At 44.9% G+C, this 21,181-nt stretch overlaps 2 protein-coding genes across 4 annotated transcripts; one reads left to right on the top strand and one right to left on the bottom strand.

Moving 5' to 3' along the window:
- Nucleotides 1-5,928: 5,928 nt before the first annotated feature.
- Nucleotides 5,929-10,065, bottom strand: LOC117864422 (1-aminocyclopropane-1-carboxylate oxidase homolog 1). The gene is made up of 3 exons (XM_034748528.2): nt 9,416-10,065; nt 6,607-6,928; nt 5,929-6,523 (listed from the first exon to the last, which is right to left on the bottom strand). The coding sequence occupies exons 1-3, from the start codon at nt 10,048-10,050 to the stop codon at nt 6,269-6,271; spliced, it is 1,212 nt and encodes a 403-aa protein (XP_034604419.1). The 5' UTR covers nt 10,051-10,065; the 3' UTR covers nt 5,929-6,268.
- Nucleotides 10,066-12,619: 2,554 nt separating this feature from the next.
- LOC117863044 (ABC transporter G family member 1) lies at nt 12,620-16,599 on the top strand. Of its 3 annotated transcripts, none has more exons than XM_034746619.2 (8): nt 12,620-12,982; nt 13,314-13,393; nt 13,476-13,940; nt 14,497-14,583; nt 15,083-15,199; nt 15,279-15,470; nt 15,566-15,652; nt 15,742-16,599. In XM_034746619.2, exons 1-8 carry the CDS (start codon nt 12,715-12,717, stop codon nt 16,363-16,365), a joined length of 1,920 nt encoding a protein of 639 aa, XP_034602510.1. In that variant the 5' UTR covers nt 12,620-12,714; the 3' UTR covers nt 16,366-16,599. The 3 variants fall into 3 exon arrangements, with proteins under 3 accessions (XP_034602510.1, XP_034602511.1, XP_034602512.1); XM_034746621.2 differs by having other exon boundaries at nt 12,843-12,982; nt 13,208-13,393; XM_034746620.2 differs by lacking the exon at nt 15,566-15,652.
- Nucleotides 16,600-21,181: the final 4,582 nt, after the last annotated feature.

Genomic DNA, 21,181 nt, shown 5'->3' with positions numbered 1-21,181 from the left:
GTTTCTCAACTTGTTTGCCGATGGCAATGAAGAGCCCGAGCCCCAGCAAAACATTACCGTGGCAGAAGGTTCCGACGAGGTATAGATCATATTTTAACCCTCTCTATTATATGATCTTATTCATCATTACTATGTACTAATTAATTAATGAATCTTAAACTGTTAGCCCTCATGATCGACGAACCATCGTTCGAAGCCCCGAGGCCCTTCCAAGGTGAAGATTGGAACAAAAAAAGGTATCATCATGGAAGTCACAAAAGAGGGCAGGCCGGTTGCTCCTGAAAAAGTGGCAACACAGTACGTGAGTCAGACCGGGACAATCGTAAGGGAGAACGTGCCTATCAACATAAGGGAATGGTAGGGCAAAACGACTAATCCATACGCGCTCCAGAAAAGGATATGCTGTGGGAAGAAGTTAAGAAATATTTCACATTTCCCGACGGATATATTGAAAATGATGTGAAAGCGTGGACAGTGAAGAAGATGGCCACATAATTCCAGACATTCAAGAAGATGTTGGATACCACATATATTAAGAAGGGCCGAACTCCAGATTTTACTGTGTATCCACAATGTAAGGACCACTGGGAGGCATTTGTACAATACAAGAGCATCGAAGACAGTAAGAACAAGGTCGCCAAGAACACAGGCAGTGCTAGGGGGAAGGAGTACCATCATAAGCTAAGGCGAGGTGGTTACGCCAAAGCAATTTCCAAATGGAACAAGATGGAAAAATGCTTGATTGATCGGGGTATCGTACCAGGAACAATTGATTGGCCCGAATGATCAAAAAACTGGTATTACTCTCATGGAGGTGAGATAAACCCAGATGATGGGACGCTGGTCTTGGATGAGCAGTTACGTGAAGCGGTCACAAAGCTTGATAAGATTATTAAAGATGTTAAGGATGGGACGTTGACGGTGCGTGAGAGAATGATGAGCTCACAATGGTCCTCGGGAATCCCGAATACCCAGGACGTACCCGAGGGTTCAGGCTTGTTCCATGGAAGTTCACATTCCGAGGCGACTTGGACATGTATACAAGCCAAAACCGAAGAAAGGAGTAAGAAGATGAGAGGTTGCGGCGCACGATAGAATCTAAACTGCAATCTGTAGAAGTAAGAATGCAGGAAGGAGGCAGTAGTCGAATGGCCGACGCAGTTGCCAGCCCTTCTCAACACCTCAGGAGCAGTTGTGCGTCCATAGGGCTCTCTGAGCCACATACGTCAGGATTACCCGTGGAAGAGCAACTATTCCCTGTGGATGCCATCACGCAATGCACCACATGTGAGTTGCATACACCGATTGGCAACCTCAGCATTAAGGTACGTATACATACATAATATTTATGCACCAGAGCCTCGGGAGTGCCTTGGCAATTTGAAGTTTAAGAACTTCATTTCTTTTATATATCCAGGTGGCGTACGGGAGTGCCTTGCCAATCCTGCCAAATCATATATGCCATGGCATGGACATTCCACCTGGCTATGCCAATGTTGGCGTAGAGAGAATCACTGATAGCCAATTTGAAGGCCTAGAGCTCAACTTCCCGGCAAGTGACGGGTCAACAACACTAGGAGAAGTAGTTCACGGGGTCATTCTATGGCGCAAACGCTACATCATCATCCCCGGCGTGGAGGCACCTCCTCAGAGCTCAAGACCACTCTCCGCAAATCCACAGCAGTGACCATCTCCTCAAAGATCCAGACCATCATCTCCACCACAACCTACTCCACGATCAAGGTCTCCATCTCCACCACATCCTGGTGGTTGGAGCGACGACGACGACAACAACACCACTCCACGATCACCTTCGCCGGGACTAAGAGCACCATTTAAGAAGTCGCAACTACCACCTCCCAAGCCAAGACAGCGTAAGAAGAAAACAAAGGAGCCTGAGATGACTCCTGAGGAACGCTGGGAGGCAATGACTCATGAGGAACGCTGGACCGAAATCCGAGTGCAAGCTAGTGAGTGGTTGAGGAAACAAAGGGAATTAAGAAAAGCAAGGGAGATGGAGCCACCGCCAGTAGATTGAAGAGAATTACATAGATTCATCAAGGCGTAAGAACAAGCCAAGAAGAGTCAACCACTACTATCGAACTATGAACGGGCGTTAGTCAAGGTTGATGAGAAGAAAAAAAGGAAAAAAGTCGAGCTGCCAGCTGCACCTCCAAGTGAACCGAAATGGACCTTTGAGCTAGGCAAGCCTATGGTTAGCCCTGATTCGCTAAAGAAGCTATCAACGAAGATGTATGAATTACATCAATGGTACATGAAGTTGTTTGCCGACGAGAGGAAGATGTTGGGCCTTAAGATAAAACCAATAGATTTTCACGATGAAGGCGAGGCAGTCCTGTGGCTACGATTCAAGGATATATATGAAGTGTACCATCATGGTGCCCTAGACGTCTCTCTGATGAGCGCCTGGACTCTGTAAGTGTTCATTTATGTCTACATGTAAATTTTAGCTCATATCATTTTTTTGCATGCGTCGCCGTACTAAATAATTTCATCTTCCATTTTATGTATGATGCCAATTCGGACGTGCCAACATGAAGCGTACCTCCATATTGGCTTCATGGATCCATCCGTAGTGAACCAAACCCAGATACGAGATTTTTCAGACAAAACGTTGCTAGCAGTATACAATTCCTTAGACAGACAAAAATTAAAGGATCACATACTACTTCCATACAACTTTAAGTAAGTGTGTGTATACCGTCTATTTTTGTTTTCTTTCTCCTTAGCTGATTAATGTTAGTTATCTCTAATATATATAAACATTTATGTACGCAGCTCCCACTGGATCTTCATTATTATTGACATTGATCGAAGTCACATCACTATCTTCGATTTGTTAAGGAGAGATCCGAAGGAGTACCAAGACGTGCAAGACACGCTAGACATGTAATAATTCTGGACCTCTATCTCTATACAAAATTTTGTTTCCTAAATTTTCACCTAACACTATATCATTCATTATTTTAATCTGCAGAGCATGGAGAGAATTCATCAGGGTAGACAGATCAGGTCAATTCGAAGAAAAACTTACATGGAGAACAGACTTCCCGGTACATATGAAGTCTGCACACTTTGTACATTCTATAGCGCGAATATTTAATAACTTAATTGTTTTTCCCCACTAAAGTGCTTAAGATAGGAACCTGGGAATGATAATCTATGTGGCTACTATGTCTGTGAGCACATGCATAATTTATTGGGACCCAAGACCATCAAGGCCACGGAGCACGAATTTAAAGTATGTAAAATAAAATTATTAATAGTTATTTATTTTCTACAATTGTTCGTGTACAATTCACATATATGCATCCAAATTAGAGATGTGGAATATTCAATTGGGACTCTTGAAGAAGGAAAGAGTAGCGGCAATATGTGAAGGTCTCATTGGATTCGTGGTGGACGAGGTGGTAAATCCACAAGGAGACTTTCATTATGATGGATGAAAATTAGACGCTCCCAGCACCTCGATGGGAAGATCATCGTAGATACATATATATATATATAGTTTGATTTAGTTTGTATATATATATAGTATGCTAAGAATTGTATAGTATTTGTATGAATACTTATTTGATTCATTTAAATACTTGTTAGGTACCTGAATGGCGCTGTATGCACGCACTTTAATCCCGGTATGCATTCCTAGGATCCTCCCATGATGGTGTTACAAACCGGGACTAAACGGGTCTGTCCAGCGCCTGGCGTGGCAGCCCCGTTAGTCCCGGTTGGTTTTACAAATCGGGACTAAAAGAGGGTCTTATATCCCGGTTGAGGGACCCGTAATAAAAGACCCTCCTTTTATCTCGACGGATTAATCCCGGATGCATTTTCAGGAGATATGCAGCCTACGAACCGGTACTAATACCGAGTTCTCTAGTAGTGTTTTGTAAATGTATATGTTTTTCTGGACAACTATATGCCATTTTATCATACGCCATGAAAATTCATGTTTCATGAGTTGATAATTATGATAGGGTGCGCATGCATCTATCATTTGAGATGGATGCACTACTAGGAACCTCAACTTTAGTCCTGGTTGGCATCTAGGATATAATTTTTGAGACGAAGGAAGGTCTTTACCTGGTCGTTCAACTGGGACTAAAGGTCCACTTTAGTTCCGGTTGGTAAAACCAACCGGGACTAAATGGGCTGCCATGCCAGGCGCGGGACGGGCCCCTTTAGTCCCGGTTGGTTTTTTCCAACCGGGACTAAAGCCATGCATCAAATTACAGGCGCCTGTGCGCCTGCACAGCGCCTGTAATTTCATGCATCACGTACCCCTTTAATTACCCTTTAGTACTTAAGACTTTTTTTAATGAAATCAAACTAGTATTTATAATATACAATTCTTAGTACACTATACAATTCTTAGTATACTATACAATTCTTAGGATATTATACAAATCAAACTAGTATTTATACAATTACTATATATACAAATTTTGTCTCGGTCATTCCTAGGTCATTCCTAGGATCCTCCCATCGTGGTGTTGCTCGGTGCGTCTACTTTTCGTCCATTGTAATGAAATTCTCCTTATGAATTTATCACCTTGTCCACCAGGAATCCTACAAGACCTTCACATATTGCCCCTATTCTTTCCTTCTCCAAGAGTTTTAGTTGAATATTATACATAGAAATATACGAATATTACATGAATAATTAAATATAAGGAGCTAAAAAATAGTTAACTATTAATAGTTTTATTTTACGTACCTTCATGTCATGCGGCGTCGTCCGGCCCTTGGGTCCCACAAAACTGTACATGTACTCACAGACGTAGTACCCACGTACATTATTCCTAGGTTCCTATCTTAAAAAAAATAATTTATGAAGTATTCGTGCTATAGAATGTACAAAATGTGCAAACTTCATATGTACTGGAAAGTCTGTGTTGAATGTAATTTTTTCTTTGAATGGACCTTTGTGTTTCAGTAATTGTTTCCATACGCTATGGATTAAAATAATGAATGATACAGTGTTAGGTGAAAATTTAGGAAACAAACTTTTGCATATAGATAAAGGTCCAAAATTATTACAAGTTTAACATGTCTTGAATGTCTTGGTAGTTCGTTGGTTTTTTTCTCAACGAATCGAACAGTGACGTGGCTTTTATCAGGCTCAATTACTAGGAGGATCCAATGGAAACTGCGTACGTAAATGTTCATATTAGAGCTAACTAACATTAATCAGGTAAGAAAAAAGAAAACAAAAATAGACTATACCCACACTTACTCAAAGTTGTATGGCAGTAGTATGTAACTCTTGTAATATTATTTGTCCAGGAAATTGTATACTTCCACCAACATTTTCTCTAACTGATATTATTGGTTAACTAGGGATGGATCCATGAAGCCAACATGGAAGTGCGCTTCTCTGCAGCACGTCTAAATTAGCATCCTACATAAAATGGAAGACGAAGTTAGTAGGATGACGCATGCACAAAAAATAATAATATGAGCCAAAATTTACATATAGATAAACGAACACTTACAGAGCCCAAGTGCTTATGAGAGAGATGTCAAGGACATCCTAATGGTATACTTCGTATATATCCTTAAATTGCAGCCACAGAACTTTCTCATCTTTGCCGAAAGAATCTATCAGTTTTATCTTAAACCTTTTATCCTGGTTGGTACCTCCTTCTATCAGTTGTAACGACCCTTTTGTCCCGGTTGGAGTTACCAATCGGGACAGAAGGAAGGCGCCATCGGTTCGAAAAATCTAGCCGTTACAGCTGGGACTAGGGGGGCTTTAGTCCCGGTTGGTATTACAACCGGGACTAAAGCTCCCCCCCCCCCCCCCCCCCGCCTGCGCGCGGGCCTACGGTGGCGTGCCACTTTTAATCACGGGCTAAATTTAAACCAGGACAAAAAGGGGTGGATGGAAGGTGAGCTCTTCAGTAGTGATGGAACAAGTGATTGTATTGTTGCTCTTCTGTTTACTTGTATTTGATTGTTCACACGATAGGGTGCGCATCGCACGCCGAATGTTCTAGTTACATAAACAGTTCAAGAGGCTCGATAAAAAAAAATGAAGTTCACAGACATCTGTTACAGACTCCAAACCACTGAATACTGTTCAGCTTATTAGGATTGTACACATGCTGTACGTTTATTTTTGTGAGCACAGGTATGCACCAGGTCATCTTATTACCATTTCGTCTTGTCTCTGAAATTGTTACAGTAGCCACTGTTCAAATTTTTGCTTCTTTCTGGTAGAAGCACGATCTTTCTCTCTCAGGCTTCACAACCGGAAATCAGAAGTCTTCTTCCTGCCATCCAATCCAGCGGAGTAGTAACGTGAAATATAGTCTCTCACAAGTGTTTCCTTATACAATGGAGGGTTCTCCTCGGACAGCAGCTCCTTGATTGGACCATACATTCTCGTGGAAGCAGGATGAAAATGAGTGCTGAAGAAACACGCGATCGAAACTCTCGGCTCAGCATTCTTCGCTACGACTCTGTGCTCCACGCTACTGAACTTGTCATTGGAGATCAACTGAACGAACATTTAAACATATAATTAGTCAGCCTCAAACATGCTGAGGCTTTTCAATTAAAGCTTTGTTTCTCCCAGCATACCTGCAAGAGATCAGCTATGTTGATGATGAATGCTCCAGGGATCGGTGTAACGTCGACCCAACGGTCCTTATGGAGGATCTGCAGGCCGCCTATTTCATCTTGCAGAAGTATGGTCAGGAAGCCAGAGTCGGAATGCCGGCTTGTGCCAATGGCGAGTTCAGGCTGGGGGCACGGAGGGTAGTAGTGGGCAAGTATAATCTGTCCCTGGTTGCACTCTATATCTGTTAAGTAGCTCGGTTTGAGCCCAAGAGCCTCGGACAGCACCTCGAACAATCTGTCTCCCAAATTCTTCACTTGTTTGGCGTATTCAAATAGCGCATCTCTGCAAATCATCATACTCCTATATAAGAACTAGTACTATGGACAAAATGCCAGATTAATTAATCAAATGCGGTCTATGCCGAGTGAGTCTACCTTATGACCAGAAGAAATATTTCTTCTATGATACTCGGCATGATATAAGAAATATTTCTATGACACTCCGGATCATAGAAATATTTCTTCTCGTAGTCATGGAGTAGTGAATAAGCATTTAAAGATCAGAGCCATTCTGGTAGAATATCTTTGTTTTGTTCGCTGGTTCAATGCTTTAATATATTTATATAACAGATAAATAAGGAAGAGAAGTTGGCGACCTGTCACATCGCCCACTGCATCAGCTGTTGTGATAAAATGACATCATTTTCTTCCGAGTGATAAGGCATGAGGGAACACTATCTGATTGCTAGAGATTGTGAGGAAGATAGGTGCTCAATCAACTAATCACTGGGTAAGAAATCGGTGCTCGTAGCCTAAGAGAGGGAGGGGGTGAATTAGGTAACTTAAAAACTTAACATATGGTCTCTACTACTTTGCATATAAGTAAACTAGATCATTCTATCCTAGAAGTGCATTCTATGGTTGATCTAGTATGAAACCCTTATCCCAAAATAAATTTTGCAACCTAGAGTCAATCCTAGCAAGATACTACATTAAGAAAGTAAAGTCACACAAGTTGCAAGTATGAAATGCGGAAATGTAAGAGGTTATGATGAAGGGAAGCAAACTTGACAGGATGACCGTGGTATCGGTAGGCACTAAGCCACCACTAGTCCACGTTGTTGAATCACTCAAATAAGAGTATGCTTCCCGGTCACCAAGTCTCTCCCAAGGCACCCCTTGACTTGCCACAAAGGCTTGGCCACTAAGTCACATACCAAGTTACTCGGTCACCTTGATGCCGTTTCCACTAAGAAGCTTCTTCACGAAAGAAGGGGGTCTCCACGTCCCCTGCACGCTCCACACCAAGTCGGATGGTCGAAGACTTGCCGGTAAGCCACCAAGGCTCCAAGGCGCCGACACACCTCTTGTACAGCGGTTGCTCACTCTAGAACCTGATCACAAGGTCGGCACACCTTGCACTCACTTCTCTCTAGGCCTTTGATGGATCACTTAAGCACTTTTGGTAGAATAGATGTGTTCATGATGAGTCTTTGCCTTCAATGCATCCCTGGACCCTCCAGCAACTCCAAATGGGTGAGTGGTGGGGGTATAAATAGCCCCAAGGGCTCAAAGAGCCGTTGCTCCAACGGCTAGTAAAAAAGGATATCATCGGATGTTCACATGGTCTTTTTTTGGCCTGCATCGGAACATCCGGTGCAACTAGCCCTTGGACTCCCCGCGCCCAAATTCCTTAGAAACTCATCCGACGCTTTACCTGATGCTGCCATCGGATCACCGGTGCTATTGGGATTTCTTCGCCTTTCAAGCCTGCCCCTCAGAATTCATCCGATGCTACTAGAAATGTGACCATCGGAACATCCGATGGTTGACTTTGTCTGAACTTCTTCGCAACGTACCATTTACTTCGACGCTTGCTTCGACGCCTTCTCTGGGGGCCATCGGAACATCCGACGGTACTGATTTTTCTGTGTCGAATACCGCGACATTCACACCAAAGATACCGTCACTTGGATGGTCTAGAATTATTCTATCTTTGGATTTTATCTATCATTTCTATGGTTCAATACCATAGAATAACCCTAGATATCATGGCTTGGTCACTTAAATACCAGCTTGGATACTCGAACACAACGACTTGGATACTCGAATACCATGATTTGGATGCCAAGAATACCATCATTTGGACCTTGTCATGATTTAGTTTGCATTTTTGGGACCTATAAAACCTATAAGGTACATGCTAGACAAAACATTAGTCCCAATGATTATATTATCACTCAATCATCAAAATCACAAATTATGGCTAAACGAGGCCATGTTCGCTGTGCACTGGCTGGACACGATCGCCAAATCACGCACGTTCTAACCATGCTCATTTAATTAATCCTAGATCCTAAAAATATCCTATGATAGGGAAGAGGCTTCTAAAGATCAACACATCCTCTGTAGAACATCTCTGTGTTGTTCATGGTTCAGTCTTGTGATTATTTTTTGGCTAATGGAAAAAAAGTTCCGATCTTTTACATCATCCACGGCATAAGCGCATTGTTGCTTATTGCATCATGGGTTGAGCTGACGCCTGACGGCATCCTTTTCTTCAGGTTCACTGAAATGGGAACACTATCAGATTCCTAGAGATTACGAGCAGGACGGGGGCAGGCACTCTGAATCAACTAATCACAGGCTGTATGCGATCGCCAAATCACGCACGATATAATCATGCTCATTTAAATAAGCCTATCTTCTAACAATGCTCTAGAGCCCGGATTGACAAACTGCAACTTTGTTTTAGACTAGTCTCACCGTGCACTAGTATTGACCAAGATTTAATATTGGAGTGTACTAGAGCGAGAGGGAGCACGCTCACCGGCAGCTCTCCGGCAGCTCGTCGGCGGCCGGCGGGTCGGGCGCCATGCGCAGGTAGAGCGTGTCGCGCCAGTTGGCCACCGGTGACTGGTACAGGTCGAAGTTGCAGTGGTACTTGACCGCCTTCCCGGGCTCCCGCGAGTAGAACCGCGCCTTGTCGCTGCCCTCCCCGCCGTCCGCGTCGTGGAACGCCCGCACCGCCGCTACGGCCGCAGTCATCGCCTCCTTGGGCACGCCGTGGCCCGTCACCTGGAAGAAGCCCCACTCAGCCGCGGCGCGGCCGACGGCGTCCACCACGGCCGCGCGGTCGCCGCCGAGGTCGATCATCGGGACGGTGGCCGAGGGGCGTTCTTGAGGAGCCTGCTGGTGCTCCTCCTCCTCCGGGTCGGGGAGGCGGAAGATGCGCGGGACATCCGTTGCGCCAGAGGCGACGAGGCCGCGGACGCCGGCGAGGGTCGCGTCCAGCGCGCGGAGCTCGGCGGTGCGGTCGTAGGCGGCTGGGGCGATGGACATGGTGACGTCGTCGTGCTGTGTCTGCCTGTGTGTGGTGGTCTGGTGGAGACGTGTAAGAGATACCGGGCGGCGTGTTCGGCTTGTGCTTATGATTGCTCTCTCGTTGGTGATATTTTTCACCATTACGTGGCAAACTCATCCGATGGCATGCGCAAATCTTCGTCTTCTTGTCCTTTATTTCCGCCTCTCTTTTTTTTTTTTGACGCCCTGCAGATACTGGCGTCAACCATGATGTAACCGTGCCAGCTTCTATTACGGGATGAAGTGAGCCGGCCTGAGTGAAATCTCAAATCTGTGTCCCTTTTCAAATTTATTTTAAAATGGAGTCCTATCAAAGCTTTAGCATAAATGGATCACCAGTTCATTTGTTTAGACTTTTAATTTGTTTAGACTTGATTAGGTACTTGGTTCTTCTTTAATCTGCATCTTTGGAACTTTATTTTTCAATTCTTGAATGCTTGATTTAACATAGCTGATATGGATGAGCGTATACTTAGTTCTTCTTTAATCTGCATCTTTGGAACTTTATTTTGCAATTCTTGAATGCTTGATTTAACATGACAATATTGCTTCGGTACTTGACGAGCTCTGCTTTTGGCATTTGGTTTTCAGTATGTCGTATAATTTGTGTACTCTCGTGCGAATGAACTGGGTTTATATTTTTATTGTCCGTACAGCTACGATCCTAGTGCTTTATAATAAAAAAGAAATCAAAACATGACGCGCATAATGCTTTATAATAAATGGGAGATGTGGTTTTGATCTTGGGTTGCTGCAATCAAACTACTTAAACTCAGGCCAATCAATTATTGATCGACAAGTGGTTTTGATGTTTTTTAATACTGATGACTTTGGATATCTGATGAAGATGAGCGGACTCGTCTTCAACGATAATGTTTCATAATATTAGGCGGAGGCTTCGGAATCTCATGCCAGCAAAGATAACGTGCTTGGCCTGCGAGATGTTACGTGTGGTTTTGATCTTGGGTTGCTGCAATCTTTGGTTGAGCTATCACTTTTGCAAAAGTAGTTGTGAGCTGGGCTGTGGAAAAAGCTGATGTAGGTTGTAGGCTGTGAAAAGTCTGAAAACCATTTGGTAAAACAGCTGTAACTTTTTGAAAACACTTACGAGCGGACCCATGTGTCATTCACAGTTCACCCCACTGAACTCTCTTCCTCTCTCACTGACAAGCAGACCCCACTCGTCAGTATCTTCTTCTTCCTCCCGACGCACAGATCGATAGGAGAAGGGAGGAGGGGAGCCGCACGTGGCTCCGGTGGCCACCGGCGAGGCCTTCCCGGCGGCCATGGCCGGAGGAGCTCGCGCCCGCATCAATCCCTTGAAGGACGCTCCCAAGCAGGACACCGCTGAAGTTGAGCTTTTCGTTGCTGGTTTTTGCTGGCCCCTTCATCCTCCTCGTCCTGCTCCGCCACCGGGGGAGGGGGTGCCGGCCATGAGCCCGACGAGGCCGAGTCCTCCTCCGCGTGCAGGTGCAGGCGAGAGTCGCGCTTGCTCAGCCGCTGGGTCGCGCACCAGGGCGAGGAGGTGCTCTCCTCCATGGACCGCGAGGCCGAGCTCCTCACCCTCACGCGCCTCCACCCCATCTCCACCCTCGACCCCTCCTCCTTCCTCCTCTCCTTGCCCACCACGCCACCCTCGCTCTTCCAGATGTGGCGTGAGCTCGAGCACCGCCGCGTCGACGACGACCAGCCCTTCGACTGCGAGCCCTCCCTGGACACCTCTGACTGCGACCGTGTCCGCCAGATCGCCACCGCCACGGCTGCCACCGGGGAGTGGCTTGGCGAGACTGAGAGGCAGAGGGTCAGGCTCATTAGAGAGGGGGCGCCGCCGTCGGGAAAGGAGGAGGGGCGCCGCCGCCGGGAGAGGACGAGCGGTGCCGGGCAGGGGAGAGCCGGCGGGTGAGGGAGACGGGAAAAAAAAGAAGTGAACCGGTACAACATAACCAGTGGCAGTGGGTAATTTCTTCCAACTCATGAAAGTCAAAGCTCCAGAAAACACCTCCTCCCCTTGCTGTGAAAAAAGAACTACACGAAATCAGCTTTCTCTGAAAGCCAATGAGTATCCCTAACCCCTTTGGTTTGGCTTCTGGCTTTTTTGGAAGCCACAGCACCCAGAAAGCCAAACCAAAGGGAGCCTTAAACTCAGGCCAATCAATTATTGATCGACAAGTGGTTTTGATCTTTTTTTAATACTGATGACTTTGGATATCTGATGAAGATGAGTGGACTCGTCTTTAACAATAATGTTTCATAATATTAGGCGGAGGCTTCGGCATCTCATGCCAGCAAAGATAACGTGCTTGGCCTGCACGTTCTATTCTCTTAGTTTCATGCCAGCAAAGATAATTAAGTTGCGTGCCACTTGTACAGCGCACCTTTCCAAGCATGATCACGTGTATGTGGAGCTCTTTAAAATGAAACGGTTGCAATTTCAACAGACGCGGCTCATCATGATTATATTTGTCCTGGTGTGACTAACGCATTAGTATAATTTTATGAGGTCCTGATTTCTGAGATCTCACAGATAACATGGTACGTTCGCTTTGCTAGCTGGAAGGGACGCAATTGTGAAAATATTGAGAGACTAAATGAAATAAGTTGTTTTAATAATTACATATGTAACATTTTTTTTTGTCAAATGGTTCACCGATTTATATTCTCTCTAGTTTTGTGTTACGAAGCAGCATCTGCAGGCAGCACAAGTCAACAAGCTATATAGCTCAGCACTAGTCCTGCACTGCTACCCGTCGCTGCGAGAAGCTAACAATGGAAGACTCGTCGTCGATGCTGCCGCGTTTGACACCACGGCGGATCCCAAAGAGGCCCCTCAATGGCGTTGGGAGCACCGGTGAGTACGGAACCGGCCGCGGGGTTTTCCTCACGTGGCAGGATGTTTCGGTAACGGCTGTCGATGAGAAGGGGAAGCACAAGCTGATTCTCGACAGGGTCACCGGCGGCGCGCGCCCGGGCCAATTGCTGGCTCTCATGGGAGCATCCGGCAGCGGCAAGACCACCCTTCTTGACACTCTATCCGGTACTTCCTCCGCTTGCCCTTCTTAACAATCTATCTGGTACTTTCTCCGTTCCAAATTGACAATCTATCTGGTACTTCCTCCGTTCAAAATTTTCAAAATTAGAAGTCATTTCACAGTCAGTAAAACTACGCATTTCTTGTTTTCTTAATTAAACGCAATATTATTATTCCCTACGGATTTGTGTAATGCGTCGAAATTGATTGGCATTCGTCAATTCACAACAGTGTAGGAGTTCGGGACTTCATGGTCACAAAATTTCATATGTTTCTTCGAAATAGAAAACTTAGAGCAGGTGAGGTGATCACTATTCCCCCTTGAATACAATTGTAGGTAGACTCGGGGTAGACATGAATGGAACAGGAGATATCTTGGTCAACGGCCGACGGGAGAGGCTTTCCTACGGCACCTCGGTACGACCTGAAAGCCATCATAATGCTCTATTTCTTGAATGCTATTGAAGACCTACATGACCCAAGAGAGATGTTATTTCAGGCATATGTAACCCAAGAGAATACGTTGATGACCACGCTGACGGTGAAAGAAGCCATCCACTACGCCGCACAGCTCCAGCTGCCGGGATCCATGCCGCCGGCAAAGAAGCTAGCGCGCGTCGACCGCATCATTCGGGAGATGGGGCTGGGCGCTGTGGCCTGCTCGCGGATCGGCGGCCGGGTATGCAAGGGCATCAGTGGCGGGGAGCGGAAGCGGGTGAGCATCTGCATGGAGCTGCTCGCGTCGCCGGGCCTGCTCTTCCTCGACGAGCCCACGAGTGGGCTCGACAGCGCCGCCGCGTACCATGTCATGGCGCACATCGCAAGGCTCGCCCGGACCACTGGGATAACGGTGGTCGCCGCCGTTCACCAGCCGAGCGCCGAGGTGTTCGACCTCTTCAATGGGCTGTGCCTGCTAGCGAATGGGAGGATGGTGTATTTTGGACGAATTCCTGAGGCAGCTGAGGTTGGTATTGTCTTTTTTTTTCGGGTAGTACTAGCTGTCTTTTAACCCGTGACTATTCCCTATTAAGATTGGCAGCATATCCTCTTTTGCCTTCGAATCCCGCTAAGTAAGAAGTCAATTAATACTGGATAGGAATTTGACAAAAAAATATCATATATAACTTTTTTTTGGAATTTAAATAAAGGAGTTCTTGTATGCCTGTCCTGAAATTTGAATACTAGGGAAGGACTTGAAACACTCACATTCTCTCGTAAATATATATTTCTATAGTTGTGCCAAAACTAGGTAGAAGGCCAAATAACATATTTAGTTTAGAATGGATAACATGGCAATCTCTACTCACTTCGTCCCATATATGCTGTTTTAGCTTTTTTTTTAATTCATAGATTTTGCTATCCACCTAGATATATAGTAAAAGCTATGGATCTAGAAAAGTCAAAACATCGTATAATTTTGAACGAAGAGATCACTATTCTTTTCCTCCATGTGTTATGGACCCACACCATATGGGAGCTCTTCACTGCTCATGGCTTTACTTGTCTCTCTCCAATGTTAGTTCTTCACCGACAATGGCTTTCCATGTCCCTTGAGGAGGAATCCTTCTGATCACTACCTACGAATTATAAACAAAGATTTTGATGAGGTATATACCTTCTTGAACCCTATTACAAAATGGTTATATTATCTATTCCCTTGTTCCAAATTATATGTTATTTTGGCTTTTCTAAATAAATATTTTTTTATTATATATCTATATGTAGTTTATATCTAGGTGCATAGCAAAAGTTATGTACATAAAAAAACCAAAACAAGCAATAATTTCAGATTGAGGAAGTACAAATTTAAAAAATATATAGTCTTTTCATTCCAAATTATAAGTTGTTTTAGTTTTGTCCTAAGCTAAATTTATCTAACTTTGACCAATTTTAAAAAAATATTAGCATCAACAATATCATGAGGTACATATTACGTGATAGATCTAATGGAAGTAGCTTGATGTTATAGTTATTTATGTATTTTCTTCTACAAACTTAGTCAAAACTAGAGAAGTTTGACTTGAACAAAACTAGAATAATTACTTATAATTTGGAACATTGGGAGTATTCATTTTTATATAGTATTAACGTGATGTGATCGAACAGGAAATATCCAGTCTCGAATCTCCAAGTGCAGCTGAAGCAATTGAAACTCTTGTTAATTCTTTCATATCTCTCAACAATTTGGCAACCAGCATGCAGGCAATGGGGACAGAGAATGATGTATATCCTTTAATTCCTTCAAATAAGGTTCCTTTTGCTAAACACATAAAGAGCTTTATTTGTTATTTATTCTTTGCAGGTTCTGCCATTAATTAAGGAAAGGCAAGCTGGTTTCTTTACCAAATTGCTTGTGCTTACCAAAAGATCGAGCGTGAACATGCACCGAGACATAGGCTACTACTGGTTGCGATTTGCAATTCTCTCTTTTGTTAGCTTCTGCATTGGCACAGTTTTCTACAATATTAGCGACACTGGTCTTGGATCCATCCAAGTAAGTTATACAATATATTATGTAGCGGAATCCAGAAAACAAAAAAAAAGTAAAAACCAATAACTATTATAAAATGCTATACATATATATTACAGGCTCGAATATCATTGATCATGTGTATAACATCAATATTGACAATGGCTTCACTTGGAGGATTCCCCTCTTTTGCAGAGGACATGAAGGTGTTATTCTAATAAAACACTTCAGTTATCCATAAGAAACTGAAATTCTGCAGTTCCATGGTAAAAAACTTTTTTGTTTCGCAATTCAGGTATTCCGAAAGGAAAGGTTGAATGGGCGTTATGGTGCCACTGCATTTGTGATCTCCAACACACTCTCATCAGCTCCATTCTTAGGACTTAACTGCATAATACCAGGTGCAATAATATATTATATGACTGGTCTCCGACGAGGAATAGACCACTTCATCTACTTTGTGGTAGTATTGTGGGCATCCACAATGCTCGTGGAAGGCCTGATGATGATTGTTGCAGCGATTGTGCCCGATTTTCTTCTTGGCATCGTCATTGGATCCGGAATACAAGCGCTACTGTTGCTCGGGTGTGGTTTCTTCAGGCTCCCTAATGACCTTCCAAAACTTGTGTGGAAGTACCCGATGTACTTCATCTCCTACCACAAGTACGGAATTCAGGGATTATACAAGAATGAATTCCAAGGATTAACATTTGAGGACCAACTAAACCGTAATGGAGTTCTCTCCGGAGGTGACAACATACTAAAGAACTATTTACAAGTGGAGATAGGCTACTCTAAGTGGGTAGATCTTGCAATAATGTGTGCAATGGTTATAATCTACCGGGCAATGTTCTTGGCTACGATAAAGTTGACTGAGATCCGTGGACCGATTATTAAGTGCGGAAGGATGAAAGTCTAATGGTGCTAGCTAATTTATATTTTATATTTATTGGCCAATCAATTATGGACGCAAGGAAAATACAATAATTGTCCTTCAATCTTGTTTAAACCAAAATTAAATTTGATTTTGAATATGATAATTCTTTCTGGGCTATCATAAATTTGAAATCGTCTATGCATTTAGCTTGTAATTTAATGATGTTACTTTACGTTTGTGGTAAACCTAACAAATGAATCTTTGAAATCGGCTATACATTTAGCTTGCAATTTAATGATGTTATTTTATGCTTGCTACCAATCTAACAGCCGTGCAGGGTACTCACCCTACTTCCTGATCTACGGATCGGAAGCCGTCCTCCCCGCCGATGTCATGTGCAAATCTCTAGTAGTCAAGTAATACGAGGAGGGTGCGGCAGAAGAAACAGGGTGTTTAGACTTACTGCGCAACACTCGTCCAGTCAGCAAGGTACCTTGAAGGAATTCGCCGCTATCACGATCGCAACATCAAAGAACATTCGTTCAACACAGGTGACATTGTTCACAAGCGTATCCATGACATCAAAGGGCTGCACAAACTAAATTCATCTTGGGAGGGTCCTTTCATCGTTTCCAAGGTCACTAGACCTGGATCGTATGGGCTCCAAACTCTCACTAGCGAAGAAGTCGATAACTCTTGGAACATCGAACACCTGTGTTGATTCTACCCATAGTTTACATACTCATGTAAATTGGCCATTAGCCTCAGTTGTATAAATTATAATTCAATAAAGCAGAGTTACTTTTCGTTGTCAACGAATAGTCTCTGCCTAATTGCAGCTTGCAAAAGCAAATCTTGCCGAGCTATTCAGCTCCTTCGGGAGCTATCACCCAACTCACGGCTTGTATTCACAAGTCTGCACACATATCGTTTGGGTTATTCAACTCGTTGGATAGCAGCAACTTGCGAAAAAGAAAGCTTGTGCATAAAATTCCTGAGTTTGTCAGCTCCTTTGACAAATCTATCTATCGATGGCCTTCGGAAAAAAAAGAAGTCGTCAAGCAACTTGGGAGTTATCTATACTACCCGAGATCTTATCTAGACAACTCTGTCTAGCCGCAACTTGTAATAATAAGTTTGCAGTTCCAGGCCTTCGGAGCACAACACCCGAACAACCCAGAGAGATTGCAAAGGTAGGCTCTAGTTTACGAAGTCCTGAAGAGTCTACTTGTCTAAAGAGTCTGACTACCCAGATACCCGAGTACTTGCACTCTACAAAAGAGGTCGCATCCTAACTGTAATCCACATCGCGGATCTAAAGAGGCTTACAAGAGTAGCCTTGTGAGCAGACACTGACGATTACCATACGAGCAAATATTAGGGTAGTTCGTGAGATGCACTAAACTTAAGAATCTAAATAAGTTGACAAGCAAAATAATTTGTGACAAGACTTCAAATAATTTACTTTTCATTTCAAGGTTTGTTTATATTACAATAACTTAATGTTTCTTATAGCTACTCAAGGTCTATTTGATCGGCTACTTCCTTGGCAATAGCATCCATCTCCTGCAAATACTATTGGAACTGCTCATCCGATCAGTCTTCAACGATGCCTTCCGCCACAGGAGCCAAGTTGGCTTGCGGGTAGAAAGACTTCACCATTGCCAGCAGCTGCTTGGATACGGACTTTGCCATCTTCTGGATGTAGCCGATGATCTTCACAGGTACTTTCTTGAGTATCTCCGTCAAAGGACGGGGCTCCACGCCTTCTTCTGGGGGCTCCACCATGTCGGCCACAGGCTGAATGGCTTCTGTCAGCTCTTTTAGAGCAAGTTTGGTTGCCACCAACTCAGCCTCCCGCGCTCAAAGTTTTGTCATCAGATCCACCAGTTGGAGATCTCTGTCGATGTGCAGCTTCTTTTCCTTCTCCAGCTTGTGCTCTAGAGTCTCATACTTCACGGTCAACTTGTGATGTTGATCCGTGACTTGGTAGTACGAGTTCTACCAATCCATGCCGCGACCCTGGAGATCTTGATTGTCCTTGGTGATCTCTGCAAGAACAAAGGCAAGGAGCAAGTTAGTATAGCCAAGTACAAAATAGTACTCGAAGATAGCATAGAGATAACACGTTACCTTCCACCTGTTGGTTCAATGTCTTGTTGCGCCTTTGGAGGCAGTCCTTCTCCTCCATGGTTCTCTAGATGAGATTTTGATATTCCGTGATTTGCCCATCATACTTCATGAGTATCCGGGAGGTGTATTATCGCTCCTTGGCTAGTTCCTGCTCTAGTGCTTGAGCCTGCATGATGGTGTCTCCATAACCTTGGATCATTATTGACTTCTTGCAGGAGCGCTGGATCAGTTTCTGCAAAAGCAGAACAACTACTCATATCAGGAACGAGTACCAATTTCAAACTTGAAGACAACTCAGAGGAAGAAGACTTACCTCTATGAATTTGCCTACACTGTGATGCATCTCCATAACCGTGGCCTCCATCTCCACGATGGCTAGAGGGTCCGCTATTAGTTGGATCATTTGAAGATGCAAGGGAGGCCTTGCCGTGACTAGTCGATGGCGCCACCTCGGATGGCGGGACGACAGCAAGCCAACAACCTCAACATCAGCTTCAGGCTCGGGGGCTACAAGTGCAGCCTCGACTTCACCAATGGCCGCTGCCTCCACCTTGACCTCTAGCTCCACCTCGGCTTCTGGATTGAGCATGAGGGCTACCAACTCTTCCACCACCACGGAAGTCCTCACCGCAATGGGCTCGACCACTAGCAACTCGGGGGCTGGCACTACAACAACGTTAAGCGACGCTATGACATCATGCATAAGGGTCACACAAGGGATACCGCACCTGGAGCGATTTTGAGCACGGACTACTCCTCTGGTAGTGGAATTGAGGGCTCCAAGGCGAGCTCTGAGGTTAAGGGCTACCGCCATCAGCTCCAGATTTTGAGCTTGGCCCCCAGATGTCCACACTGGCGGATTTCTTGAAACAAGACAAGTATCAGAAATACACTACATAGTACCATCAAGTTACAATTAGTACTCGAGTACTTACTTGGTGGACCTCTTTATCTTGATGGAGGGCTCAGCTCCCAGACGCAGGGACTTGACGGTGGGCGATGACTTCTTCAGTGCAACTCGTTGGGTCGCACATGGATCCTTGCCAGCCTTGTTGTCATCTCCACCCCTTGAGTAGTCTACACAGGGATGGGGTTGGCCCTGGCAACAGGAGGCTCCTCGACCTCCTGTATCGCTGGCAGCTCCTGCTGCACGACTTCAGTAGTCGTCTTTGCCACCTCTATCTTCACCTCGACTACCTGCAATTCACCAATGTCATATTCAAGTTAGACATGGCAAAAAGCAAAATAACTTACAAGTACTTAATCCCCAGGATCCTATCCTTCTTCGAATGTTATTACCGGAGGTGGGACTTCATCGGCGGATGATTTCTTTACCACCTGTTTGACGGCGACAGTACGCGTCTTCTTCAAGGGTGGTGCCAGTCTGGCTTCCAAGTCGTCCTTAGTTTCATGCTTGGACGTCCCGGAAGACGACCCCGCCTTGTCGGAAAGACGAGGCTTGACAACGAACTTTTCAGCAGCTTCTGACTCAGAGCTACTGAAGAAGGACCAATCCTCCGAATCTTCCTTCTCCTCCTCCTCCTACTCCTCGATCACCTTCTGTACAACCACAAGGGACTGTACACATGGAGTGACGTCAGCTCCAGGTGAAGGAGGGTTGAAGCAGTACAAGTGGAGTTCTTCCTGCAAACAGAAGACAAGTCAGTACATTGACAGATGCCAAAATTAGTACTCGGGAGCTATAGATCAAGGTACTTACTTGGTTTGGTGGATTGGCGGCGCATTGTTCTTCATGATGGTCGGGATGCCCCTGACGTGCTTGAAGAAGCACTTCAGTCGTGCCATCACTTCATCCATGAAAAACTCTTCCGACATCATCCGCGATGGATCATTGGAACCCGAGTAGTCATACCCCATGTGCAGCGTAGCTGCAGGGGTTGGACACGCCTCCTCATGAAGCTAAAGACCACATCGATGTCGTTCAGACCTTCCCTCTTGAGAGCGGCGATTTTCTCTATCAGCTCCGATAGTTGGAAGCTGTTTGTAGTACTCGAGTCGTCCAACTAGTGGTTGTTCCGTACTGGGCGATGGCCGGTCACCTTGGGAAGACAGGGGTCATGGTTTCCAATATAGAACCACTGTTGCTTCCAGCCAGAATGGGAGTCTACGAGTTCATAATCCAAATATTGGCCCTTAATCTACTCCTGCAGTTGGATCCTTTCCCCCCAGAACTTCGGTGTGGTCCATCCTGGGCTGGGGTTTAACTCTGAAAAACTTCCTAAATAATTGGAAGTGTGGCTGAATGCTAAGGAAAGCTTCACAGAGATGTACGAAGATGGTGACGTGCAAGATTGAATTGGGATTAAGGTGGACTAGTTCCATATTGTAATACCTCAAGAGCCCACCGAAGAAATGAGAGGAAGGCACAGCCAAACCTCGTTCAATGAAATGCGCGAAGATGACTATCTCATTGTTGAAGCTCTCCATGGGCCACGGGTTGCCGTGGACCTCCCTCTAGTAGATGAAATCCTGCTCTTGGAGAAGATTGGCATCCACCAACGCTTGGTGTCCGCCTCCTTCATGATGGATTTCTTCCAAGCATAGGCCTGATTCGGCAGTGCTGTTTGATCAGTCTTGCCGTACTTTGGCTCCAGCAGTGGTTGCCTTCCGCTTCTTGGTTTCCGCTAGCTCCAGCAGTGGTTGCCTTCCGCTTCTTGGTTTCCGCCGCCTTACTGGAAGATGCTTTGTGCCATTGCCACTAGGG

This window comes from Setaria viridis, chromosome 7 (assembly GCF_005286985.2).
Source record: "Setaria viridis chromosome 7, Setaria_viridis_v4.0, whole genome shotgun sequence".
NCBI classification, from domain to species: domain Eukaryota; kingdom Viridiplantae; phylum Streptophyta; class Magnoliopsida; order Poales; family Poaceae; genus Setaria; species Setaria viridis.
This window is presented reverse-complemented; position numbering and strand designations above follow the sequence as displayed.